This window comes from Saccostrea cucullata, unplaced genomic scaffold (assembly GCF_032062105.1).
Source record: "Saccostrea cucullata isolate Sc308-1 unplaced genomic scaffold, CSIRO_AGI_Scuc_v1 ctg14359, whole genome shotgun sequence".
Taxonomy (NCBI): Eukaryota; Metazoa; Mollusca; class Bivalvia; order Ostreida; family Ostreidae; genus Saccostrea; species Saccostrea cuccullata.
Genome location: NW_026926464.1, coordinates 1 through 27,988, shown reverse-complemented (window position 1 = coordinate 27,988; position 27,988 = coordinate 1). Strand labels below are relative to the sequence as shown.

The 27,988-nt window shown below is 34.4% G+C and overlaps 4 protein-coding genes and 1 long non-coding RNA gene across 5 annotated transcripts; 3 read left to right on the top strand and 2 right to left on the bottom strand.

Moving 5' to 3' along the window:
• Positions 1 to 4,567: 4,567 nt before the first annotated feature.
• On the top strand, positions 4,568 to 6,881 carry LOC134271744 (ficolin-2-like). The gene is made up of 4 exons (XM_062753958.1): positions 4,568 to 4,675; positions 5,030 to 5,126; positions 5,916 to 6,080; positions 6,610 to 6,881. The coding sequence occupies exons 1-4, from the start codon at positions 4,649 to 4,651 to the stop codon at positions 6,873 to 6,875; spliced, it is 555 nt and encodes a 184-aa protein (XP_062609942.1). The 5' UTR covers positions 4,568 to 4,648; the 3' UTR covers positions 6,876 to 6,881.
• A 10,191-nt stretch (positions 6,882 to 17,072) lies between these two features.
• LOC134271743 (uncharacterized) lies at positions 17,073 to 18,942 on the top strand. The gene is made up of 3 exons (XR_009993079.1): positions 17,073 to 17,111; positions 18,408 to 18,558; positions 18,874 to 18,942. It is a non-coding gene; the product is annotated as an uncharacterized LOC134271743 (long non-coding RNA).
• Positions 18,943 to 21,100: 2,158 nt separating this feature from the next.
• LOC134271741 (IgGFc-binding protein-like) lies at positions 21,101 to 22,350 on the top strand. The gene has a single exon (XM_062753957.1). The coding sequence runs from the start codon at positions 21,231 to 21,233 to the stop codon at positions 22,344 to 22,346; it is 1,116 nt and encodes a 371-aa protein (XP_062609941.1). The 5' UTR covers positions 21,101 to 21,230; the 3' UTR covers positions 22,347 to 22,350.
• Positions 22,351 to 24,492: 2,142 nt separating this feature from the next.
• Positions 24,493 to 25,032, bottom strand: LOC134271745 (uncharacterized protein K02A2.6-like). The gene is made up of 2 exons (XM_062753959.1): positions 24,776 to 25,032; positions 24,493 to 24,691 (listed from the first exon to the last, which is right to left on the bottom strand). Exons 1-2 carry the CDS (start codon positions 25,030 to 25,032, stop codon positions 24,493 to 24,495), a joined length of 456 nt encoding a protein of 151 aa, XP_062609943.1.
• Positions 25,033 to 25,194: 162 nt separating this feature from the next.
• LOC134271740 (uncharacterized protein K02A2.6-like) lies at positions 25,195 to 26,605 on the bottom strand. Its single transcript, XM_062753956.1, has 2 exons — positions 26,233 to 26,605; positions 25,195 to 26,063 (listed from the first exon to the last, which is right to left on the bottom strand). The coding sequence occupies exons 1-2, from the start codon at positions 26,603 to 26,605 to the stop codon at positions 25,195 to 25,197; spliced, it is 1,242 nt and encodes a 413-aa protein (XP_062609940.1).
• Positions 26,606 to 27,988: the final 1,383 nt, after the last annotated feature.

The window sequence follows — 27,988 nt, the reverse complement described above, 5'->3', positions numbered from 1 at the left end:
CATGTAATATTATATGATTGTTATGTATATTCTGTTAAAAATCACTGAATGATTGAAAAAAAGTTTCACACATTCGCATAAATTTAAAACGATAAATAATAATTTGGATCGAGGTGCTGAATAAGGCAAGTATTATTAAAAGGCTTCTGCGTCTATCAGAGTATTGTAGTTCCTCTGTTACGTTTAGTTACAGACGATCATTTTACCAACATCTTACAATCAGTTGCGGTTTTCTACAATACTCAAGATGCATTATGTCATAAATGTAATGCAATGGCCATGTCAACAGGTACTACCGTATAAGTGAAAATTTTAGCGAGACGCAAATTTAGCGATGTGTCCTTAAAATATGTTTTTTTTTTATTTTTAGCTTAAAGTAGTTTTAGCGATTTTAAAATGCTCACTAAGGAAGCTATTAGAAATTAAACACAATTCATTTTTAGCGATATTTAATTTTAGCGATCTCTGAACTCTCGCTAATAATACTAAAATTAAATACTCGCTAAAAATTTGCTTATACGGTTTTTAATCATTGAGTCAAATGCTGCTTGAGATTTTTGGACCATTATTTACACATTGAATCGATGAATTTTTACGCTATTTCCCGATCATAAAAAAGGAGCACACAACGGTTTTGATCGATCGGCAGGGAATGCTCATTCCTCCATAGCACCTGAACCCACCACTGATGCTTTGAAGTCCGTCTTTGCTTTGCTCCTATTTTGTATTGTTTAATGGACTTTTGAGCTTGAATACCGTTTGTTTTTTCATATATTTAAAAAAAAACGAACCTACACATGTACCTACAAACATGCGGCAGCCAATCTTGTTCGAAAATTTCGTGGATTATTAGTTAACGTCATATTATGTCCAAATTTGGTAGAAATATTTTAACTATTAAATCAAATGTGTGTTAAAAACCAAAGTATCCTGATTAATTTCAAATTTATTGAGAGATAAAAAATGCGAAAATCAGATTGCAGCTCAGGTCAAAACTTCATAATTAACACTCAATACACTAAATAATCTATTTAGTCATATCAATATTAAAGTAGACTTCTACATATACACAGATTAAGAGGACAATAACACCAATAAAAAGATATGATATGTATTGATTTCTAAAAGTTAATACATGTATACTGTAATGTGAAACCAATTACATTTTTTGTAGAGCAATCTTTCATATACTCATATACTTTTTAAAATTTCAAACATATCTTTTTTTTTTATTTTTAAGCTCAATTAATTTTTGACCTGCATAAATGCGAAGAAAAAAAGAAACGTCGTATGTTTATGCCCCCGTAAACGAAGTTTCGGGGGTATAAAGTTTTTGTCGTGTCCGTCTAGCTGTCTGTCTGTCTTTCTGTTTGTCCGCAAAAAACTTTAACCTTGCCCATAACTTTGATTTAGTGGAGCTATGGCATTCATATTTCACATGTGTATTTCTTGTGACAAGACCTTTCTTTGGGTACCACCAAATTTGACCTTTTGACCTTTGAGTTTGACCTACTTTTACACAAAAATTTTGAACTTTTACTTTGGCCATATCTTTTGAACAGTTAATACCAGGGCATTTATACTTAATATGTGTGTTTTCTAAGAAAAGACCTTTCAGTGGATACCAACAACTTTGACCTTTTGACCTTGGGCTTAGATATTTCTGTACTAATAAAAAAACCTTAACTTTGGTTATAAATTTTAAACAAATAGAGCTATGGCTTTTATACTTCACATATTTAATCCTTGTGAGAAGTCGCTTTATTGGATACCAAGAACCTTGACCCTTTGACCTTGACCTTGGAGTTTGACTTACTTAAAAAATATAACCTTGTTTACTTCGAACACGTGGTTCAGGTAAATCTATGATCAATATTAAATGGGCCGCGAAAAATGTTCATATGAAAAAATACAAAGATTAGAAACTATGAAAGATGTCACCACCGTTTTTAATTTGTTGTTAACTAGAAAATATGTACTGATAATAAAATGTAGTTTGTGTCAAGCTCAGAACACCAGAGTTTCATGGGTAAGGAAACCGAGCAGCACCTCCTGAGCAATCGAAAGGACAAGACCCGTGATCACACGTGTTTTTTGACAATTGTATTCACAGACAGTACAACAAAGAAATCAATACAGACTCAAATCGCCTTTTAGTAGGACTTAGAAAAACCTAGAATTTTACGTTTATTTAATAAGTGAATTGCTTGTCATTGTTAGCATGGAAATAATAGGACAAAAGAAACAACTGAATTGCTTTACGAAATGGGTGGAAAAATGTCGCTGTGCCTTTCCCATCCCCATTATATTTTTTTTATCAAGTATAGAATATAAAACTCCTGTAGTATCCGTAGTAACCCATAATTCAATTTTCAATCACCTAATGTGTTAAAGCCATGTTTGTGCATCATTTGCTAAGCTGACGTCAAAAAAATATAGCCCCGGTTCCAAATACATGTATATTTGTCCAAAAAGAAATTTTTAATGCATGACTGCAGAAAAATAATATAATAGAGAAAGAATATACTTATTAAAGTTGAATGAGTTCAAATGGAATTGAAGTACATTTCTACAGAATTTATAGAGTGGTAAAAATTGAAACACAACTTCTCTGTTTACCATGTCTCCACGTGCTAGTCACTTCCTAGCCACATTTCCGTGAATAATTTACCCTATCTCGCTGTAGTCTCGCTGACTCTCGCCAGAGCTACTGCCAAAGGTATTTGAAGTCCTCGGGTTTTATACATGTACTTTGCAGAACACAAAAAAAGAAAAAAAAAGTTCCGAACACATTAGTAGGGGGGGACAGTGTATTTTCTATTTTGTTTTAAATACTGTACAAAAAATATTCAGAAAATAAAGATTTAATCATTAGATATAAAACAATATTAAAGTAATTTTATTTTTATTTTTCTTTTATTTTATGTATGTAATACTTTCAGATGGGGGTTGGAAACCTTGAGTGCTTGTCATGTTTACCCAATGAGAGATGTCTGACACTTTCAAGTAATATAACATACTGCGTTAAAGGTAGGAAATATTCTTTATGATCAGGCACGTAGCGACGGGGTGGGGCTGTCCCCCCACTTTTTTTTCCAAACATTACTTATGCTATAGGAAATGTTCATTGAAAGGATGGTTGCCCCCCCCCCCCCCCACCCATCGTTTTGTGATATAAGGAAAATGTATTGTAGGTAAGAAAAAAAAAGATTGGTACTAAAAGAAGTTGGCATCGTAAAGGTTGGCTCCTTGACAGTGTGAAAATACCAGAAGAGCGATAAAACTCTAGAGTTTATTTCCCCTAATATTTGTTATAATAAAACTAACTTCAAGTTGGTCCTTAAATGCTGACAGAGGTTAATTGCGAAAGTTCCTCCCCACTTTCTTCAAAACATAACATTACTCAAGATAATGTTCAATGAAGTTCCGGTTGCCCCCCCCCCCTTTTTTTTTTACTTGCAGCATTGTCAAAAAAGAGTGGTATCATAATGTGAGGGTAATGTAGGGTTTTATTTAAAAAAAAGTGGTACTGAAAGAATTTGGATTCCCGTACCTCCACAAAATAGAACCCTCGTGTTGGGACCCCCCTTTTTTTGGGCTTGGCATATTTTTTTTTGGGGGGGGATGTTAAAGTTGATTTTTTTCTCGGGCTGCTACCAATTTTCTTTTAACTTCCATTTACATATATTTAACAAAACCGGAAGTCTCTGTCGAGACTGAAGCTCTACTGGTTTGTACTTATAACAAAGGAAGAGAAAAAATAGCAGTTGGGACTTGAAACTTTACAACAGCAATAAATAGGATTTCACAGAAATTTCTATTTTTGGTAACCACAGCAACACAGTTCATCGAAATCAAAAACCGATAAACAGAATTACGTATCTTAGTGTAGTCTACTTCAATCGCATCATCTTGGATCCTTCCGTCAGAGGTCGGAAAAACAATCTCGAATGTATTAACATCACCGGATGTTAAAAATTTATACATTTCCTGTTTATTCAAATATAGGATAGACGGAGTTAGAAGTCCCTTCTATAGTATATTCTAGGTAATATCATTACATTGAATATAGTTAAACTCCATATTCCACAGATAAAAGTCTCCATGCATTTATTTCAATCATCATGAAAAGGGAGGGTTGTCATGGCGTCTACCATATACATTCGAGGTCGTTTTTCCGCTATAGTCGGAAAGGCCCGAGAAGTTGCGATTGTAGTCTACTTGTGTGCCTAATTATACTGAAATTAGACGAAAACTATAGAAGGAGTAGCATTTTTAAAGTATTTCACAGAAAATTCTATTTTTAGTAACTATGGCAACACCGTTCATCGAAGTCAAAAACAGATATACAGAATTATGTATCTTAGTGTAGTCTACTTGTGTACATGTACCAAGTTATATTGAAATCAGACCAAAGAGGAGTAAAATTTTTGAAGAATTGTTTACAGACAGACAGACTGACGGACGCAGTACTATTGCATAAGCTCTTCTGGTCTCTGACCAGTAGAGCTAAAAATGTGAATTGATATTTTTTCTTATTATTTTAGATAGTTATCCGAAAGATTGCAGACAATTATCATCGGAATTGTCCAGTGGATTATATGGAATAATTATCCCAGCTCTCGGTCACGTTACTGCATTTTGTGAAATGGAAGTTGATGGAGGGGGCTGGACGGTAAAAATTATATGTATTGAATAGTACTTTTAATTTATCAAATTGTTTATTTAATTCCTCAAATTGTACTTTCATTTCCACAAATTGTACTTTCAATTCCTCAAGTTGTACTTTCAACTTATCAAAGTGTACTTTCAGTTTATCAAATTATACTTTCAATTTATTAAATTGTTCTTAAAATCCTATATTAATTTCAATTCAGCTTCTTATGCCTCTTGCAATATTAAAGTTTTGAAACTGTCGATAAGTTGATTCGACTAATTGGTGTGTGTCTTTTCACAAATGTTTTTATAAAATTGTAGTTTATTAATTACTCGTGTTCATCGAATGTTATTTTGTGCTGTATATTCAAAGGTTTTTCAGCGTCGAATAGACGGATCTGAAGATTTTTACAGAACTTGGGAGGAATACAAAAACGGATTCGGAAACTTAACAGCGGAATTTTGGTTTGGTGGGTTTTTAATTATAAATTTGTTAAATAAGTTAATAAGACATTAAGATAAATATATTAAATGTATCTATCAGCTTTAGAATGAAATCAATAAAGTAGGCAGCGCTTTCTCAAGATTTTACAAAGGACTGTATTCTGTTTGCAGAACTTTAAATTAAGTGTAAAAAATCAATATTTTTATTTAAATACAAGTTATAACAGTGTGGAATAAAATTTTCATCAATTAAATATATTGAATTATTAATTGTCCTAATTTTATTTCCAGAAAGGTATTATTGAGAGCACTCTCAGTTTCTTTCATTGTATGTATTGGGTTTATTGTTAAACAATCATTATTTATCTTACCGGAATCTTCGAAGAAGTTTAACAAATCTTTCCCCTCAAAACAATTTTATTCATTGATTTTGTCTAATAATGATCATAAATATTTAAATTACAAACAACTTTATCATAAAAGCACATCTTGACAGCAAAATTAAATTATTATAAAAGCAGCTCATAATTTGTTAAGGCCGTGAGAAACTTTACCACATACTGAGTCAGAGATCATACGAGTTACATGTATATGATATATAATTTTGGATTAGAGCATGTACTTGAACAACTTAGGCCCGGGTTTCAGTACTTTCAGTACTTTGATATTGTTTTAGGCAATGGGAAACTGTACCACTTACTGAGTCAGGGATCATATGAGTTGCATGAATATGATATATAATTTCGGATTAGAGAATGTATTTGAGCAATTAAAGCCCGACTTTCAGTACTTTCAGTACTTTTATATTGTTTTAGGCAATGAGAAGCTGTATCACTTACTGAGTCAGGGTCCATACGAGCTACGGATGGACATGAGTGATTTCGATGATCAGACACGCTTTGTGAGATACAGCAATATCTCTCTTGGAAATGAAACATCAAAATATCAAATATCTTTATCTGGGTTTTCAGGAAACATAGGTAAAGTATTGTATTTCTATACAGATGATGTGTGATTGAATGGTGTCATGTCCTCGAGAGGGATGTTAAACAACGAACAGTTTGAAACAACTACAGTTTAACTTCTTTATCTCGAAAAACGAACAAAGTTATCTCGAATACCTAGAATGTGTCAGAAGAATTTGGCGACAACAATTTTTTTTCTTTATTTTCCCCCTGTACACTTGAATTCATTCTATAATATCTCTAAGTTTAATCTTGGTCCCTTCCAATTCCCAATAGTGAGGTTTGAGTTTTTTTTTAAAAGCACGTTATATATTTTAAGATCGTAGTCAAGTTTTGAATTACGATTTACAGCTACTGAAAGGTACTTAAGTTAAATTTATACGATATGTATATATACTCTCCTTTAATACTTTTAATCTCCCTTAAATTTCCTATCTTCTGCAAAACTAAGATGCATTATATGCACGCTATTGTGAATTTCATAAACCCCATATCATTTAACAGTTAAAAAATAATTCAATGGTATTATTTTATTTCTCTAAAGGTGATTGCTTTACTGGAACTGGAAATCCAATAGATAATATGAAGTTTTCGACGCTGGATCAAGATAATGATAATAAAACTCTCGGTATCTGTGCAGTGTCGTTCACTTCCGGTTGGTGGCATAACAGATGCCATTGTGCAAACCCTAATGGTCTTTACTTGGCGGGAAACACGACCATATTTGCTAAGGGTATCACGTACGCCCCCTGGCGGACGCATTACTACTCAATGAAGACAGTACAGATGATGGTTAGAAGCCTGGTGTAAAAATTTTAACATGGAGACAGAGGAGAAATATTTAACCTCCGTAAGATCCCTTCTAATTGCTAACCTCGAAATTTTGTGCGTGGGGACATTTTAGCGAATTCAGCAATTAGAAACGTTTAAGGAATTTTAAAAAGATACATAAAACGAAGCAATATTTTGTGTAAAATTCTGATCCTGAATGAAAGTAAGACTCTCTCAAACGTTTTTTCTTTTTTTTCATGGAAATGATACTTCGTAAAATTTTCATGCATACAGTTATATTTACAGAGTCCTGTACAATGAATATAATGTCACTGTGTTTCCTTTATACCGTCAGAAAAAAACCAATTCATGAAGGTAGATTTGTTTTGTTTTATATTATTTTCTCAATTTATGAGAAATGTATGTAATTAACTTTAACATAAAGAAAGTCAATAGTCAAGGAATTGCTATCTTTTAAAATAATGATTTTTAGTTGTTTGACACGGTAGCTATTATAAGAAGGTGAAATCTTTTTTTTTTTTTCTATTTCTAGCGCGAAACCCCCACTTTCGTTTTCTAAGCAAAAACACGGTGCCATTTGCATACAGGGTGGCGAATAATTATGTCCAATGACTGTACATGTTTCAAAATTCGAAGTATTTTTAATGTGATATTTAAGTACATTAGTCAAATTCTAAACCTAAAAATGTGAGAAAAAAATTTTAGTTATTCAAAATTTGAGTGTTTGATTAAAAGTTCTATTTTTTTTTTCATTTATTTCGTGCTGAAATTAAAGTTATAATTAAGGTCAAGATCTTGTAAATGGCTTAAGACTAAATTTTTGGAGCTAAATCCATTATGACGTCATAATCAATTTTAACTTTCTTTTTTCCCGTCCTTTACGGCTTTAGCAGAATTATGTAGAAAATAGGGTATATTCATGGAATTGAATTTGAAATCATATATCATATGAAAAGTAATCCCGATACCTGTTGTAAATTTGGTATGATTTTAAAGAGGAGACCATGAACATACAAATTACCGTTTTCTAAGAGACTGTAGGCAATCTGAATACATTTCCATTGTCGGAATGAAAAAAAACCTACCAAATTAATGACTGATTTTTTTGATTTTTTATTGAAAACACGGGAGTTCGAGTATACCTACCAATTTTACCGAAATTTTCAGTATATTAAAAAAATACTTAATACCTATAATAATAACACAAGGAGTGCAACCGTTGTCAGCGACGTCATTACGGGCGGTCCATTTACCCAAAAGGAACAAAAATATGTCGTGATTGAACAATCATACACAAGTAACCAGAGATAAAGATTTTACCTTTAGATACGATCGGGTAAATAGTACTTGTTTGCCTGTTGTGAAATATAAATAAAATATGGAAAACATTAGCATGCGATGTAAGCAATGAAATTTTACTGTTTAAATTTGTGGGGCATTAGACAGAGGGTTTTTTTATTTTTTAGCTCTACTGGTCAGAGACCAGAAGAGCTTATGCGATAGTAATGCGTCCGGCGTCCGTCCGTCTGTCTGTAAACAATTTTTCAAAATGCTTCTCCTCCTACAGTTTTGGTCTAATTTCAATATAACTTGGCACACAAGTATACTACACTAAGATACATAATTCTGTATATCGGTTTTTGATTTCGATGAACGGTGTTGCTGTGGTTACTAAAAATAGAAATTTCTGTGAAATTCGTTCAAAATGCTACTCCTCTTACAGTTTTGGTCTGATTTCAATATACTTGGCACACAAGTAGACTACACTAAGAACATAAAGAGATTTTATCAAGGATCATTATTCTATTTATTGCTGTACATGTTGTAAAGTTTCAATTCCCAAAAGCTTAAGTACTTTTCTCTTCCTTTGCTATAAGTACAAACCAGTAGAGCTTCAGTCTCGACAGGGACTTCTGGTTTTAAATATCCGTGGGATAGTAGGTTTCTAACCAAAGTCGATGTATTTTCAATTTTGGCTACGAAATCTTCAGCAAGGGAGAAAGACAAGATCATTGAACAATTGTACACTTTGAGAATATGCTACTTCAGTTAAAAAAAAACATTACTCTTACTTAATTAAAATACGCTCTATGTTCAAGCGAGCTTTCATGGTCAATATTCATTTGTTGTTTTGACAAATTTAAACAAACAAGATGCCATTTCATAAGTACATGTATGTATATATTGGGGAAGTATTTACTAAGTTGACGTATAAGCTCCGGGGGGGTGTACTCAAGGATTGATCAAGTGCTGGATTTGCGCCCTCCATATTAATTTAATTGGTTCCAAATATTATGGCCATAAAATATTGAGTCCCTCTCCCCTTTTAATTCTAGAGGGAGGGGGGTTCAAAATATTATGGCCAGAAATTATTTACCCTTCAATCTTCTTGTTCTTACTTTCAATTTCATGCTCTTTTTAATTAAGCGTTTTACTGACTTGGAGCGCAACCTTTGGAGGAATTTAATTTCTACAAAATTGGTTAATGGAACTTAATTACTCACTCGTGTGCATGTAGTACATGCATTAAATTATTAAATACTTGTAATCTATTTTAAACATAATGTATAACAGACCCTAGCTAGCACTCTTTATGCGTTATTCTACGAGAATAAAAAAGTGTCAAAAGCATTTCTAAAAGTTGAGTTTCATGGGACATAAGGAGATATAACAATATAGAACATGTATTTTAATTCAGAATTTTTTTTCCCAAAATTAAGGAGGCTGGGGGGTCAACAAATTAACCATAAATTAACCACAAGATTTAACTTATTTTTTTAGATACGGTATCTTAAGCTGTCAACTATCATTTGGCAAAGAAAAAATTTATACATTTTAGTTTTAAAATTTGATCAGTTTTGTATATCTTTATATGGAGATCTGAAAATGGCTGCCACCCCCCAGCCTCGTTAACTTGAAGAGGGTAGGGTAAAAATTAAAATCCTTTTTTTTTTACCAGTAAAATACAGTACAGTAAGTCATTGAATATACTTGCTCTAGTGTGTTCCCCCTTGCAATTTGCTCTTTATCCACAGCCCCGTATCCGCAATGCCGTCCCCTTCCTGTTTTAAATTTTCTTGAATATCTACTGGTTTCTTTTCGCATATGACCTCAATCATCTAGATTAGCAATCATCTAAATTAGCTCCTGATGGACGCGTCCAGTAATGGCATCGCGCACACGAATATTTGAGCGAAATCGTGGAGAAACGTCACCGCTGCTGCTGTTAAACATGATTTTGAAATGATATGCATTAAAAGACACAAGGAATGGTCCCTTCCGAAAAGATTGGTTTGTGTTTCATAATTTTCGATTGAAAATTGATTGTTTGTCGGCCTTCATATTAAGCGAGGGGTTCCCCGGTGACCAAAAATGCGTTGCACTCCTTGTGTTATTATATAGGAATCATGTATTTATTTTTTTTTATTAACTAAAAATTTCGGTAAAATTGATGGGTACGCGAACTCCTGTGATTAAAAATGACGGTTTAAAATATGGTTTTTCATCTTTTTTACCTACAAATTACATGTATGACCCGAATCACCTTATTCGACCAAGCTAAAGTTATAAAGCATTATTAGAGAAATTTATGCCTCAAATTTGAGAAATTTGTAGGCATCTTTCATTTACTAGATCTTGACCTTAAGAAATTTGAATTATTTTTTATTATAATTATAAAATACGAAAAAGCGTAAACATTCTAAAAATCGATAAATTAAAAACTTTTTATAAAAGTTTAAAAAACTAAAATCGTTTTGGTAAATTGAATTTTGAATATTTAAAAAGCTAAAATTTCGAAATTTTAAAATCTGTTTGGAAATTTGAAAGTGTAGAAGTTTGAACCAAAATAGGAAATATTTCAATATACAAAATAAATTTGAAATGAAGAAAGCCTTAATGTATTAAAATTCTGAAATTCTTTATTAGTTTAGAATTGTTAAGTACTACAGGGGTAAATAGAAGTCTTCCTGGTTTGCATTCTTCATTTTACCCCACTTAACAACTTTTGTCAATATCAATGGTTCGTGTGATTTTGTTACTGAACAACTTTCACATAATTTAATCCCTTCTTAAAATGATATCTAAATTTACACCTCAATCACCTGTCAACTAAAGTGCCCTCTAGATGGTGATAAGTATATAAGGTGACATTTTTAACCTTTCTGCTTTAAGCTTATTTTATATCTACGAGAGAGTTGTTCGGAATGTGCGTGAATTAACTTTATATTAAATCCAATTTGTAGAAATGCTTAACGCTTAATGCAAAACAAATGTGTATGTAAAAATATCAAAATTAGGAATTTAATTAAAATCAAAGAAATTGAAAAGAAATTTAAGAGGGTATATAAAAGACAATAGAGATGACGCTGTAGAGCGCCAAAAACAGCAGTTGTAATGTACTTAGGAAATCTCCTGAAAAAAAAAATGATAGAGGAAGCAGGAATTATGACCAAAAACACTCACAAACACACACCCTACCTCTCACACACACACACAAAAGAGAACCTTGTTTATCAGAAGTTTCTGTCCTTTTATCATGTTTATAAATAATAATGACAAAATATGCTTTTCGAAAACTTTATTCGTAAAAGTAAGGAAAAGGTTGATTATTTTGATAAAAGGAGCAAACTGCACGTGTTTAGACATTTACTTTACGAATGTCAGATATTAAGCTCTTTTTACGTTGATGTTACATGTAAATGATAATATTTCTATCGTTAAATTTTTTCAGTTCACATTATTTTTCCTGATTTTTTTCTTCAGAAAAGTAGCCAAATTTTATTCCTTAAACTCTTTAGCTCATTGTGGTGTTTGAATTGTTGCATTAATTGAAAACTGAATAATCTTGCAAAAAAAAAAAATAAATAAAAAAAATATTTATACAATGTACTCCCTCTCTGAAAGAGAGAGGGTATATATAAATCGTTTTACGTATGTGTGTGTCTGTTCGTAACAAAATATCGTCGAACATTCCTAAGCAGCTACTCTTTAGATTCTTGAAATTTTAACACTCTTTGTTTTGGCATGCCGTATGATGGGACTCATTTTTGTATGAATCTGATGTCAACTTCCTGTTTGTCCGTGCGTTCGTGACAGTTATCTAAGCAACTAGAAATTGCAGATGCTTGAAATTTTGGCATTTTTTTTTCTTAGGCATATCTTATGGCGGGATTAATTTTATGCGAATCCAACGTTTACTTCCTGCCTGTACGTGCGTCTGCACGTTCGAAATTTTATATCGAAGCGAAGGTATTACTACAAGGCATCGGCTCACAGACTTTGTTTTCTTTAGTTTATGTTCATACTAGGTAAGAACTTCCTTGGTATTGTATGATATACTGACAGATATTGACAAAAATAGCTAAAGCCCTAAACATATGAAGGTCAAAGTTCAAGTCACTATAAAAGGAACGCAACTCTTGAAAACTGTTAAGCGAATAAAAAACTTCTATTGACTCTCTCACATTATTCCATTAATAGTGTATTAATTTTTCTTCCTTGTTTCAAAGTATATAAAGAACATTTTCTCAGCTTTTGTCAAGCAGTCTGCCTTACAAAGGTTAGTTTATTTCTCTTGTTTAAAACTTACATGTAAATAAATGACCATCGGGATCCTTAAAAAATTAAAATCTAACGCTTTTATTCCTTTCAAGAGTTAAAATTGCATGTATTGCGTGCCTGTAATTCGCTTAAAATATTCATACAGAACATTTTTTTAGCTCACCTGAGCCGAAGGCTCAAGTGAGCTTTTCTGATCACATTTTGTCCGGCGTCCGTCTGTCTGTCCGTCTGTCTCTCTGTAAACTTTTCACATTTTCGACTTCTTCTCAAGAACCACTGAGCCAATTTCAACCAAACTTGCCACAAAGTATCCTTGGGTGAAGGGGATTCAAGTTTGTTCAAATGAAGGGCCACGCCCTTATTCAAGGGGAGATAATTGGGAATTAATGAAAATTTAGTGGTATATTTTAAAAATCTTCTTCTCAAGATCTAGAACCACTGTGCAAGGAAAGATGAAACTTATGGGGAAACATCCTCAGGTAGTGTAGATTCAAGTTTGTTCAAATCATGACCCCCCGGGTAAGGGCGGGGCCAAAATGGGCGACCAAAGTTTTACATAGAAATATATAGGAAAATTCTTTAAAAATCTTCTTCTCAAGAATGACTAAGCCATAATTCATCATATTTATATGGAAACATGCTCAGGTAGTGTAGATTCAAGTTTGTTCAAATCATGACCCCCGGGGGTAGGGCGGGGCCAAAATGGCCGACCAAAGTTTTACATAGAAATATATATAGGAAAATTCTTTAAAAATCTTCTTCTCAAGAATGACAAAGCCATTATTCATCATATTTATATGGAAGCATGCTCAGGTAGTGTAGATTCAAGTTTGTTCAAATCATGACCCCCGGGAGTAGGGCGGGGCCAAAATGGCCGACCAAAGTTTTACATAGAAATCTATAGGAAAATTCAAGGGGAGATAATTGGGAATTAATGAAAATTTAGTGGTATATTTTAAAAATCTTCTTCTCAAGATCTAGAACCACTGTGCAAGGAAAGATGAAACTTATGGGGAAACATCCTCAGGTAGTGTAGATTCAAGTTTGTTCAAATCATGACCCCCCGGGTAAGGGCGGGGCCAAAATGGGCGACCAAAGTTTTACATAGAAATATATAGGAAAATTCTTTAAAAATCTTCTTCTCAAGAATGACTAAGCCATAATTCATCATATTTATATGGAAACATGCTCAGGTAGTGTAGATTCAAGTTTGTTCAAATCATGACCCCCGGGGGTAGGGCGGGGCCAAAATGGCCGACCAAAGTTTTACATAGAAATATATATAGGAAAATTCTTTAAAAATCTTCTTCTCAAGAATGACAAAGCCATTTTTCATCATATTTATATAGAAACATGCTCAGGTAGTGTAGATTCAAGTTTGTTCAAATCATGACCCCCGGGAGTAGGGCGGGGCCAAAATGGCCGACCAAAGTTTTACATAGAAATCTATAGAAAAATTCTTTAAAAATCTTCTTCTCAAGAATGACTAAGCCATAATTCATCATATTTATATGGAAGCATGCTCAGGTAGTGTAGATTCAAGTTTGTTCAAATCATGACCCCGGGGGGTAGGGCGGGGCCAAAATGGCCGACCAATGTTTTACATAGAAATATATAGGAAAATTCTTTAAAAATCTTCTTCTCAAGAATGACAAAGCCATAATTCATCATATATATATGGAAGCATGCTCAGGTAGTGTAGATTCAAGTTTGTTCAAATCATGACCCCCCGGGGGTAGGGCGGGGCCAAAATGGCCAACCAAGGTTTTACATAGAAATATAGGAAAATTCTTAAAAAATCTTCTTCTCAAGAATGACAAAGCCATGATTCATCATATTTATATGAAAGCATGCTCAGGTAGTGTAGATTCAAGTTTGTTCAAATCATGACCCCGGGGGGTAGGGCGGGGCCAAAATGGCCGACCAATGTTTTACATAGAAATATATAGGAAAATTCTTTAAAAATCTTCTTCTCAAGAATGACAAAGCCATAATTCATCATATATATATGGAAGCATGCTCAGGCAGTGTAGATTCAAGTTTGTTCAAATCATGACCCCCGGGGGTAGGGCGGGGCCAAAATGGCCAACCAAGGTTTTACATAGATATATAGGAAAATTCTTTAAAAATCTTCTTCTCAAGAATGACAAAGCCATGATTCATCATATTTATATGGAAGCATGTTCAGGTAGTGTAGATTCAAGTTTGTTCAAATCATGACCCCCGGGGGTAGGGCGGGGCCAAAATGTCCGACCAAAGTTTTACATAGAAATATATAGGAAAATTCTTTAAAAATCTTCTTCTCAATCATTTTCTAAAAAATAGCAAATCCATGATTGGTCATGGGACTACTTTTGGATTTAAACTTTACAATAAAAAGCCATTTTATACTAGTCCTACCCTTGGTGCTCAGGTGAGCGATGTGGCCCATAGGCCTCTTGTTTAATTTTATCTACTTATTTTTCTTATTTTTTGGGGTTTTTTGTTTGTAGAAGCTAAAAATGCAATTTATTTAAATGCCTTTCCTGTGTTTTTTACAAATTTAACCGATGTTTTCATTGATAAATGATTCTATTTCAGTCGGTAATAGACTTTGTCGGTATTTTTTTTTTTTTAAATACTCAAGTGACAATTTTGCAAGCTTAAGGGTTCCATGGAGTTTTCAATTCTCTTAAAATGTGGACATTATTCAACTAATAGTCTAGAACGTCAGTTAAATTCACTTTCTCCCTCTCGAAAATCAAATGTTCGTGTCCCGTTCTATTTCGACAAACTTTCCGACCATTACACATGGTTATCTATTACTGTATTTCATTAAAAGTATTTTATAAATTTAAAATTGCACGATCGCATGTTTATCTTATTTTTCTTCGTTGTACGATCGCATATAGAGTCGTTGCCGATCGCCAAAACTTTTGCCATGTGTTCACTTCAAACCGTTATTTTGACGCTCTCTGACTGATGACGAACTTCAAATTGGAAACATCTATGATTTACCCATTTAGAATATTGCATGTGTGCCTTTTAGACTGTGGGGTATACGTAATAAGGTAAGAAATACCACTTAAACGAGCTTCATGTGTAACGTTAGGACAATTCTGTTCAAGGAAAACTTAACTTAACAAAAGATATGATGATTTTTAATGCCCAAAGGACTTTCATAGTGAAAAACATGTCTAGTTGCACCTCAAAAGTCAGAAATTTTGAAGCAAAATCGCGAAGAAATATGACAAAATATTGTTTTATTTAACCCCATCTTCCTAATGTAGTTGAATTTAACGATCGGTGTTGCCGATCGCATTAGCGTTGTCGATCGCGCGTTGACAGGGGTGTTGTAGAAAATCTGAACATACCTACATGAATATTCACTACACCTAGAAATTTTCTTAAATGGAATTTCGGTTAGAAATATATGCATATGGTCCACGTATTGCAGTCCTGTTTTAAAGGACAGCAACTTGTTTAATTCCATAGAAGTTGGCACATCCAATCACACAATGTACAATCCAGGAAAAGTCATGATCTTATCAATGTAAATCAACTTGCACAAAATCTAGCTCTCTAGGTATGATCTATTACTTTTGGATCATGCAAATATCAATCCCTATAGAGCCTGATGCCGTGACGTCAGGCAGCAAGGCGTTTTTAAACCTGCGTTAAACAAGTTCCTCATGGGATCATGAATTGATTGTTTAGTCATAAATGATCTACGTAATTTCATTGTGATGTCATAAGTGATGGAAGTGTACAACACATTCAATTTATAGTGTTGAGTTTTGAAATAAAAATCATTCATGAGTTTAAAACTTTAATACCATACTCTTAGTAATAAATCGGTATATATCTGTAATAAGGTATCATTTTATTGCGTTTTATTGTGATGTAAACGGGTTGGCACATTATCAAATCTTCCTTAAAACCCCTCTTTATGGGAAATGATCACGTGACCAACCTCTTTTACTTTCCAGTAAAACTAAAAAAGAAATACGTTATTTCTTAAATACGAACCAGACAAAGCGGGCATCAAGAAGTCCCAGAAAGCCCTTCGAGTTTTGATCACGTGACATACCCGATCTACATCTCAAAATATACTTTATATCTTAAATACGGACCAGACAAAAGCCATGGGCATCTAGGAGTCTCAAAATGTCTTTGAACTCAAAATTTAGGTACCGCTATAGGACTGCTCTATAAATATATTTGTATAATACAAGCTTTTCGCCGCTTCAAAAAAATTAACTTAAAGTCTAATTACGTTATTAAATTTCTATTGACGTTTACGGTATTCAGTATCAACTATTAACTATGTTTTATTATTTTTCTTTGTTTAAATGTTTTATTTATGAATTCTTCATAGTTGAAGATGCGAAAAGTATTAAAATATATACACTGTTTTTTCCTTTAAAAAAAAGAAAAAGACAGGAAACTTCAGTTGCCTGCATAAAATGACATCGTTAACACTACGTGTTAGCTCAGTAAAAAATTAGCTCTGCCAATAAAATTAACTTCGCCAGCTAGGACTACTTTCTTGTTGTTTGGCTCTTAAGGGATTGCTTTCGTTTAGTTTGGGTCTCGTGATTAATTTACAGGTAGCAAAATTGTGTTTAATTAAAAATAATTATCTTGTTGTAGCAGGACGCTGCTTTATTTCAAATTCCAATGAAGAACACATCTAGAACTGCAAATATGAAGGTATGAAGACCAGACTCTTTTTTTAAGGAAATAAACGATTTATTCTCATGAACTTAACACTGGAGTTTAATTTGCCAATGAGAAACATTATCATAAGCAAACAAACATGAGTGTCATTATTTCACAAATACCTATTTCTATCATTTTTAGCTCTACTGGTCAGAGACCAGAAGAGCTTATGCGATAGTAATGCGTCCGTCGTCCGTCCGTCTGTCTGTCAACAATTATTCAAAATGCTACTCCTCCTACAGTTTTGGTCCGATTTCAATATAACTTTGCACACAAGTAGACTACACTAAGATACACAGTTCTGTGCATCGGTTTTTGATTTCAATGAACGGTGTTGCCGTGGTTACTAAAAATAGAAATTTCTGTGAAATTCTTTTTTAAACAAAAAAAAATGCTACTTCAAAATGCTACTCCTCCTACAGTTTTGGTCCGATTTCAATATAACTTGGCACACAAGTAGACTACACTAAGATACATGATTCTGTGCATCGGTTTTTTGATTTCGATGAACGGTGTTGCCGTGGTTACTAGAAATAGAAATTTCTGTGAAATTCTTTCAAACTGCTAATCCTCCTACAGATTTGGTCCGATTTCAGTATAAGTTGGCACACAAGTAGACTACACTAAGATACATAATTCTGTGCATCGGTTTTTGATTTTGATAAACGGTGTTGCCGTGGTTACTAAAAATGAAAATTTCTGTGAAATTCTTTCAAAATGCTACTCCTCCTACAGTTTTGGTCTGATTTTGATATAACTAGGCAAACAAGTACACTACACTAAGATACATAATTCTGTGCATCGGTTTTTGATTTCAATGAACGGTGTTGCCATGGTTACTATAAATAGAAATGTCTGTGAAATTCTTTCAAAATGCTACTCCTCCTACAGTTTTGGTCCGATCATTTCAGTATAACTTGGCACACAAGTAGACTATACTAAGATACATAATTCTGTGCATTGGTTTTTATTTTGATGAGTGGCAAGGATCATTTTTCTATTTATTGCTGATTTAAAGTCTCCAGTCCCAACTGCTACTTTTTTCTTCCTTTGTTTTAAGTATAAACCAGTAGAGCTACAGTCTCGACAGACTTCTGATTTTAAATGCAATAACAATGCTTATGCAATAGCACTGTATTGTATAGCCAGATTTTGCCAATTAAAGCATTTCAAAACAGCTTTCATTTATTATCCAACGAAGATTAGGTTATACACTGTATATGTATATAGTAGTTTCTGCTTTTTATACTTTGTTTAATATATATATATTTTTTTTTATTTTACAAGTACATTATAAAGATAGACAATACAATATGTCAGGAAAAACAGCAAAATGAAAAACAACCGCGACGAAGACTTTGGCTTTTATTGGTTGTAGTGTTGTTTCTTATCGCGTCCATTGGCGTTTCCGCTGGGTTATCTTTCGTGTTGATCAAAGGTATGATATGTAATATGCATGTTGTTTTATTCAGGATTATTTTAAACATTACCAAAAAAATGAACAGAACAGTTCAATTTGCAAGTTTCTATTCTTCTATTGATTTTTTCCCCTTTTTTCTTCTACAATCATTAAAAATGAAAATTTTATGAAAATTTCAATTCAATAATACAATTAACTGCTCGCAAACGTAAACACAAATATCTTTAAACATCAGACAACAGGAATGTTTAAATGTATGAAACTATATATATTTCTTTAGATTACACGTTCGGTTAATCTTTTTTAACTACTAGTAATATACTTCTTTTAAAGATAATAAACAAACCATTCAACAAGGAACCTTAGAAACAACAACGCAATTTTCTACCACCACAACAATACCGACATCAGGTCAGTGAAGTGACATATATTTCACTGCAGTAATTATGTTTCTTTGTCTATCAATTCATATCAAACGACCGCTTGGCGCAGTGCTAAGAGGGTCTGCTCTAAAGTCGCGAAGTAAGGAGTTGATCCTTACGTCGCGGGTTCGAATCCCAATATTGAATGTTGGACTTGGAGACCAGTGTCTCGAAATTCTTATCAAATACTAGTAAATGAGACGCCACCACTTGCCGGTGGAGAGCTGCCAATTTTGTTCTTTCCTCTGCACTTAGAGCCAGAGAGGGATTTTTTCCTGTCAGCAACTACTGCAACACGGAACCTCGGCTTATACGGTCCTATCCGATGGACCGGTCTCCACGTCCCTCTGTGGGATTCGAATTTGCAACGTCAAGATCGATTCCTTACTCCGCGGCGCAAGAGCAGACGCTCTAACCACTGCGCAACTCGGGCGATAAGGTCCCGAGCATGGGAAAAAGTGTGCAGCTTCATCATATGAGTGAAATATATTCTCAAAGGGGACATTAAAAAACATGCAAACAAACAAACAAGACACCCAGGGAAAATTCCCTATGGAAAAATTTTAATTACTGCTGTGGCTGGTTCAAATTTTTTTCCTCCTCATGGATTTGCATTTTTATAGCAACCAAGTTTGTTAAGCCTGAATTTTTAATATACAATTTTTTTTAAATTTCTGGACGTATTAAACTTCATTTTCACTTTAGGGTTTGTTTTTAAATGATCATCTATTATTTTTAATTACTGCCTTTTGATTAAACCTGATAGCGGAGTTTTTAGCGCGGTGCTAATTTATGCTTATTTTAGCGGCGTCAGTTTTAATCGCTAACTGTGGACTTCGATACGTAAGTTATTGAACGAAAATTGAAGAAAGAAGTTTACTTTGACCTGCATGTTGTTTAACAGCTGTGTACCTTTCATCTGGTGGTAGCTTTTATCAAACTCGGAATCAACCCTATTTTAAACGTAAAATAAACCCTTTTAATAGATTTTTTTACAACACTATGGAACTGTGTTTGCAATATTTTGGCAACCGAGTGCAAAACAAGGTAGGAAATCACAGCAAGTTCAGCAAAATTAAAATTAAAATTTTGGAGTTCCATAATTGTTTATCAATGCAAGTTCTGCAAATTAAGAGTTAACAAAATAAACAAAGAGATAGTAATTATAACAGATTATTGTTTTTAAAAAAGCATATAATATTACAAATAGTTCATTTTTCTATTGGAGACATGATAGAGATATTTCCTCGAATTTACAAAATTACTCAACATTCTATACGTTTCAAGTTGGATTAATTTCCAAACACATCATTTCTTAATCAACGGACATCGTTGAATGAAATAATCTTATAATAATTCGATTAACCTATTTAACAAAATATATTTTACCTATTTTTTTAACACACTTACCACTCTCAAGATTATAAGATTTTTAGCAGGAAGCGTACTTAAGGTATTTGTATATTGAAATCTTCTTTAAAAACATATCCCGTTCTAGGTCTATTATTAATAAGTTTATCGTGCATGTCTAGAATCCAGCTTTATCAATCAATCTATTCTTCCAAGAATGATTTCAGTAAAATAATTTGTCCCCTTTTATCTTATATAATCTGAAGGGAAAAAATTAATAGTTGTTTCTATATGTCTTTTTACAAATTCTTGATGTATAAAACCTTTACAAGTAGTTTTAAGCCGAAATAACACTTTGACTTCCACCTTCCCTGAAAGTAGAGGATATTCCATTTGCTCCGTCTGTCTGTATTTTTATTATACCCCCCGCTTGAAAAGCCGGAGGGTATATAGTAGTCGGTATGTCCTCCGTCCGTCCGTTACGCTTTGGGGTGAACCATTTCTAATCCGCTTACCACTGAATGACATTTAATGAGAACTTTCACAGAATCTTTGTTTATTACATAAATTTCCAGAATTCTGCACCTCCTATTCTACTTTTTGATCCGACACATATTTTTGGTTTTCCGGCCACAGCAAAACATGGACTTTGCCATTATAACCATATGGGAGGCAGAGGTATCATTTAGTGAGCTCATTGCTCACAATACCTCTAGTTGTATTTTTGGAAAGTCTTGCTTAATCGTTAATTTTATATAGTTACGTTTTGTTTGTTATTTTCTAGGTGTGAGGGGGAAACAATTCGTGATCCTTTTCACAAAAAACCTTGCAAGCGCAAAGAAATCTATATATGTCACAGCTGAAAACGATTTTGAATTGAATATTACAACTTCTGAGCACCTTGACCCATCTTTGAAAATGTTGATTGATCGCTCTACTAATGCAAGTTCTCCGCATCAAATCTCTCTACCGAACGCAATTGAGTTGATTCAAAACAGTGTGGAACAAAAGGCTATTTTGCTCGAAACGTCTCGCGATATTTCGGTATTTATTGAGGATTTTGCGCAGAATAGTGCCGATTCTGCCGCCATTATTCCAGTCCACAAACTTGGGACTTATCATATTGTCGTAACAATGCCACCAGATTCGCGTCAAAGTCAAATTGCAGTTGCATCGTTGGAAGACAACACAGAAATAACGATTCTTTTCAAAATGGCAGTAGATATTCCCTTTAACATTGAGGGAAATACTTTTAGAAATGGTGATGTTTTTAATTTGCGGTTGGACAAGTTCGAAACCTTTCAGATTGCTCATACTACAGACCTGACTGGAACGCTACTAAACTCTTCTACACCCGTGGCTGTATTTTCTGGAGACGAGTGCACAAAGTTTATGTCACGCGGGGCATGCGATCATCTTGTAGAGCAAGTGCCTCCATTTTTGACTCTTGATAATGTATTCATTTTGCCTTCCCATGCCGAAGATCGAATAACAGTTGTCCGGATTACAGCTGGAAAGGACACAAATCTAACTTATAAAATAAATTCCACAACTTCAGGCGGCTTAACTTTGCATACAGGAAATTCGCAAGAAATATCAATTTATACTAATCAGACTTGTTTAATTGAATCTGAGGGCCCTGTTCTTGTAACCAGTGTAAGTGTCGCTTCAGCAACCACAAATAATGGAGACCCATACATGACAATTGTTCCAGGTATTCATCAGTACATTGATTACTACAAGGTACCTATCCCATACGGCTACTCTACCAATTACATATCCATTACAATAAATTCTGGCGCTGTGTCCGGAATACTAACAAATGGAACGTCAATTTTGCAATCAAATAAAGTTTATGAAAGTTCAATAACTGCAGCAAGTGGTAACTTCACGGTTTTAACATTGAGTGTAACGCCAGGTGAACTTACGATACAATCATCAAATCATACACCTTTCGGACTTCTTATCTATGGACATGGTGAATATGTTGGATATGGTTTTTCAGGAAACACGCTTCTTCAAGATGATTTATGATTACAGCAAACGAAGTTTTATTTCTTTAATATTGTATTAAGCTTATAAATTGTTCATATGATATTTGTATTATTATAAATTTGAAAGGAATTCAGAACAGTTAAGATGCTTACAAGTATTTTTACATCCCCCAGATCGAATGTAATAATTGACAGGTCTTCAATACAAGCTTTCATTAAAAATGTATCTATTAGTTTCCAATTTTTTTTGTTAATCTTCTTAAAAAATAAAATAAATATCGTTGAAAGTAAAATAAATAACGGTGAAAATGATGAATGTACTTTTCTTAATTTGAAAGTAACCAAAATCGAGATTGTTTAATTTTAAAGGGAGAGGAAAAGACTGAAATTAGAAACTTTTTTTTTTGCTTGTAAGAACATCTTACTTCGCGACTCTAAAGCAGACGATATTACCACGCGGTCAACCCTTGGTCTTAGAAAAAAATCCAATTATTTGCATTTTCCGTTCATTTTCTCTGCAGAGGTTGCACATACTGAAATGAAATTTGGTATACAGATTTATCATAAGAATATCTAGATCAATTTATGCTTTGGATACGATCGAGTTAATTAGGAAAGAGTTATGCCCCTTGGACTTCGAAAATTTGCAATTATTTGCAGTTTCCATTAATTTTCTTTGAAGAGGTTTCACCTACTGAAATGAAATTTGCTATGCAGAATTCTCAGAAAAATTTCTAGGTCAAATTCTGTTTTGGGTACGATAGAGCCAGTTTGGATACTTATGTCCCTTGGACTTCAAACAATTAAAATTATTTGCAGTTTCGGTTCATTTTGATGGGAAAGATTGCAAATTTAGCGAAATAAAAATTCAGTATACAGATTTATCATGAAATATCTAGGTCAATTTTTTTTACAAACATCTCTTGTTCCTTCTGTCTTCCACTTTCTGACAAGCATGTATAAATATGCAGCCTTCCAATGGCAAGTTATCGTAGTATTTTTTCAGTGGTTGAGGTATAGAAAACACCTTTTAGGTGGAGGTGGAGTCCAAAATAAGCTTGGGACGCTTATGATAATGTGGCGGTGTCTCAATTCGAGTGAAAACTAGAGGTACTGTGAGCAATGAGCTCACTAAATGATACCCCCGCCTCTCATAATGTCTATCTTTTGCTATATATTGTTTTACGGTTATGTGTAAGGAGGAATAACTCGTCGTATCTAATGTTATTCAGAAACCGCCATATGTGACGTCATAGGTAAGAATATAATGGCAATGTCCATGGTTTGCTATGGAGAACCTAAAATACGTGTCGAATAAAAAAGTAAAGTACGAGGTGCACAGTAGCAATATGTAATAAAGATTCTGTGAAAGTTTCATTAAATTTCACTCAGTAGTATAAGAGGAGTATCGGATAAGAGATGGGTACCCCAAAGCGTAACAGACGGACGGACGGACATACCGATTACTATATACCCTCCCACTTTTCAAGCGGTGGGTATAAGTATTCTCTAGAGGGTCGCCCAGCAAACAGACTACATTCTTGCATATTTTAGTCATGTCAGTCTTAAGGCCATGGTAAGAAAAATTAATTTGACATCTAATATGTTTAATTGGGAAATGCTCAATTACCTTGTTAATAAAAATTTTAATTAAATTTTGCAATTAGTCCAGGGATATCAGATCACCTGTATGTGCTAGAATTCTTATATAATTTGTCAATGGTATCCGCGCCATGTTAAATCTGTATACCAAATTTCATTTCAATATATGCAACCTTTGCGAAGAAAATGAACGGAACAGCAAATCTTTAGAATTATTCTACGCCCAAGGGACATAACATATGAACGGAAACGGCATATTATTGGAATTTATTTAAGTCCAAGGGACATACCTCTGTCCAAAATGGCTGTCCAAAAAAAAAAAAACTTGACCTACAATGTAGATATTCTTCACTGGGTGGAAAGTCCCGTTTCCGCAAAACTGAAACTATATGGAAACCTTGCTGAAACTTGGAGTTGAAGTTTCCTGTATGGTTTCCGCAATGCGGAAACTATATAATAGTTTAAGCAAGATTCTGTAGGGTTTCTGTATACTGGAACTATTTGGTTTGTTTCCTAATAGTTTCCGCAAAACGGAAACCAACGTAAAATTCAATAAAACGTCAGTGTAACGATACTTTTTAGTTTCAGTAGGCTTCAGTTGCTATTCTGAGATTCTGCCCATCTGAGATTCTCGAATCACATTTCCGTAGTGCTGTAGAACCATATTGTTTGTGCAATACTGTAGTGGCTACATCCGGTTTCATGATGTCAAGCCTAGTACGGATATTTCGGCCATACAACAGAATAGATGGTGACTCATTAGTAGTTCCTTGTGGAGTAATTCTGTATTTACATAGGAGTGAGTTCAGTTTCTTGTTTATGCACGCAGATGCGGATTTCATTGCCTTTTTAAAGGACTAAACGAACCTTTCAGCTTGGCCATTTGTGCGCGGGTGGAATGGAGAAGAGGTTATATGTCTGATTGCATTCGACTCCATAAACTGATGGAATTCCTCCGAACGGAACTGTGGTCCATTGTCGGACACTATTTCAGCAGGTATTCCCTGTCGTGCGAATAAGGTCCGTAAGGTGTTAATTGTCGTATTACTTGTGGTACTCCTCATCTCAATTTCAATTATCAATTTCGGCCATTTCGAGAACGCATCCACAGCTATGAGGAACATGGCGTTGTGAAAAGGTCTGGCGAAATCTATGTGTAAGCGATGCCATGCCTTTGGCGGGAAATTCCATGGGTGCACAGGTGCATTGGAAGGTGTGTTCTGCACACGCTTACATCCAGAACAAGCCTTGCAGACTTCCTCAATGGCTTCATCAACTTTGGGCCATTATACATAAGATCTGGCTACTGCTTTCACTTTGGCAATACCAATGTGGCCAGAATGCAGCTCTGTCATTACTTTTTCACGTAAAATGTTTGGGATGATCACACGATTTCCCCAGGTAACACATCCTTGGTAAACGTTGAGTTCATCTCTGCGATTGTAGTAGGGCTTTAACTGTTCATCACAGTCTTGAGGAAAATGTTCTCGTACCACAAAGTCTAGGACTTGACTCAGAACTGGGTCACGCTGTGTTTCCCTACGAATTTGCACACAGGTAACAGGTAAGTCATCGAAATGTCTGTTGTAGAACAAATCAATAGGATCCTTTCCATCATGTGGTTGATTAACTGTGGGTAGTGGTACACGCGACAGTGCGTCAGCATTACCATGAGACTTGGTTCCACGAAATTCAATGTCATACTGGTATCCTGATAAGAATACAGCGTATCGCTGGAGACGTGCTGCTGTCATCACAGAAAGAGACCTCTTCGGATTGAAGATGCTCAGCAAGGGTTTGTGGTCTATGACAAGTGTAAATTTATGTCCAGAAAGGTACGAATTGAACTTTCTCACACCCCAGTAGAGAGCAAGTGCCTCTTTGTCATTCTGTGAATAAGCCTTCTCTGCCAGGTTCAGTGTGCGCGACGCATATGCTATGGGTCTTTCGGAGCCATCTGGAAACACATGGGAAAGTACAGACCACATTCCGTAAGGCGAAGCATCTGCGGTTAGTTTCAAGGGCAGCTTGGCATCATAGTGGCACAGAACCTTGTCGGAGAAAATGGCGTCCTTTATTTCATTAAAGGCCCTATCTCGCTTGGAATTCCATCCCCATTTAGTTCCTTTGTTAAGGAGTTCAATAAGTGGTCCTGCTTTAATGGAAAGATTGTTTAAGAATTGATGGTAATAGTTCACTAGAAATGACCTAAGTTGCGAAACATTCTTAGGCCGCTGGGCATCTTTGACAGCCTCAATTTTGTAAGGTGACTTGTGTAGGCCTCTAGCATCGATCTTAGCTCACCTTAGTTTGGAAAAATTCACATTTCTGAAGGTTTACATGTAGTCCATAGGATTGTAGACGGTCCAGTACAAGTTTCAAGTTGTGTAAGTGTTCCTCATCATTGCGACCAGTAACAATAATGTCATCAATGATCACTTGCGTTGATGGTATATTCTGTAGTACTTGCTCAATTGTGCGTTGCCATAGAGCTGGAGCGGATGATATTCCGTACGGAAGTCGCTTGTATTTAAACAGGCCCTTATGAGTGTTTATGACGAGTAGATCCTGCGAATCTTCATCTAGTTCCATGTGATGATACGCTTGTGTTAAGTCCAGCTTTGAGAAATTCTTTCCACCAGCTAGGGTTGCAAAGATGTCCTCAATTTTGGGAAGAGGGTATTTGTCGACGCACATTACAGGATTTACTGTTACTTTGTAATCACCACACAGTCTGACGTTTCCATTCTTCTTAATGGCTGGGACTATGGGAGTAGCCCATTTACTATGTGCAATAGGCTGTATAATCCCATCCTCGTCGCCAGTTGTTAAGTTGTGGTGGTGATGAATCGATACAGGATCTCGGTGTTGCAGAATGTCGTTGAGACAATGAAAACACGTGTAGTTTAACTCGTTTATTTTTAACTAAGTGTGAAAACCAAAACATGCACAGAACTATAAGATCCGGATTTCTAGAACACGGAAATATAATTTCCGGATTACTTAATACATATACTACAAAAAGAAATATGACAAGGGAGGAGAGGAAGTAGGGAAAGAAGGAGGTGATAAGGAGAAAGAAGAAAGAGTAGCGGTCAAGAGGAAGGACAGTAAGATGAGAAAAAGATCAGATTCAACCAGCAGTTCCAGCAGCTCGAGTAGTTCCAGTTCCAGTGACAGTGAAGTTCAGGAGAACACCAGAAAGGAGAAGAAACCACAGAGTTAGACACCACTGAGAGCAGCTTTGGTACCAAAATTAGATACTATGCACATCCATCTACTAATGATTCATGACGTGTCGCAAACTGGATCGCCCAAGTTCAACCTGCAAATGGTGTACCAAACACTGAAAAAAGAAAAGAAAGGAGACAGTTTATGGTTGTAAAGGGTGTAACAAACACTTGTGTAGTGAACAATGTTTCAGGGAATTTCATTCTGATGTTAATCTCTAAGATCAATTTGTTACATAAGTCACATAATCATGCTTGGAAAATTTGTATTAGATGTCACTTGCAGGAATACATAAAACATAGAATTACTGTACATTACAATAACTCAAAGGTCAAGGTCAATATTCCTTAATTTTACGAATTATATTTCAAAATTTGAATACCATGTATAGAGGCATATCAAATCTTCTAAATGTTATTTTGGAAACTGTTATTTTGTTTTGTAAATCTTCTTTGCCAGTTAAGGATGATGGTGTCTACTCAAAGAGGTATTTTTTTTCAAATATGCAACATTGTGCTATGTCATAGATCAAAGTTCAACTTCATTCTAATTTTTGAAGTGAATGTTATATATCAGGAAGCAGTCAGAACTTGAATTTTACATGTAAACTTGGTGTTCTTATTGTGTATATACATGTACTTAGTTGAGAAAAAAAATAATTTTAATCTGCAATGAATTAAAAAGTCTATGAATTATAAAGATTCAAAGTCTTTGATGTTTTTCTTACAACTTTTGTCCAGAGCCATTAATAACATCTATGTTTCTGCTTGTGTAATTTTTTCTTCATATTTACTTGAAAGTGTTTACCACTCTTGTAAACAATTATGATCATCCCTACCAGGGTAAAAA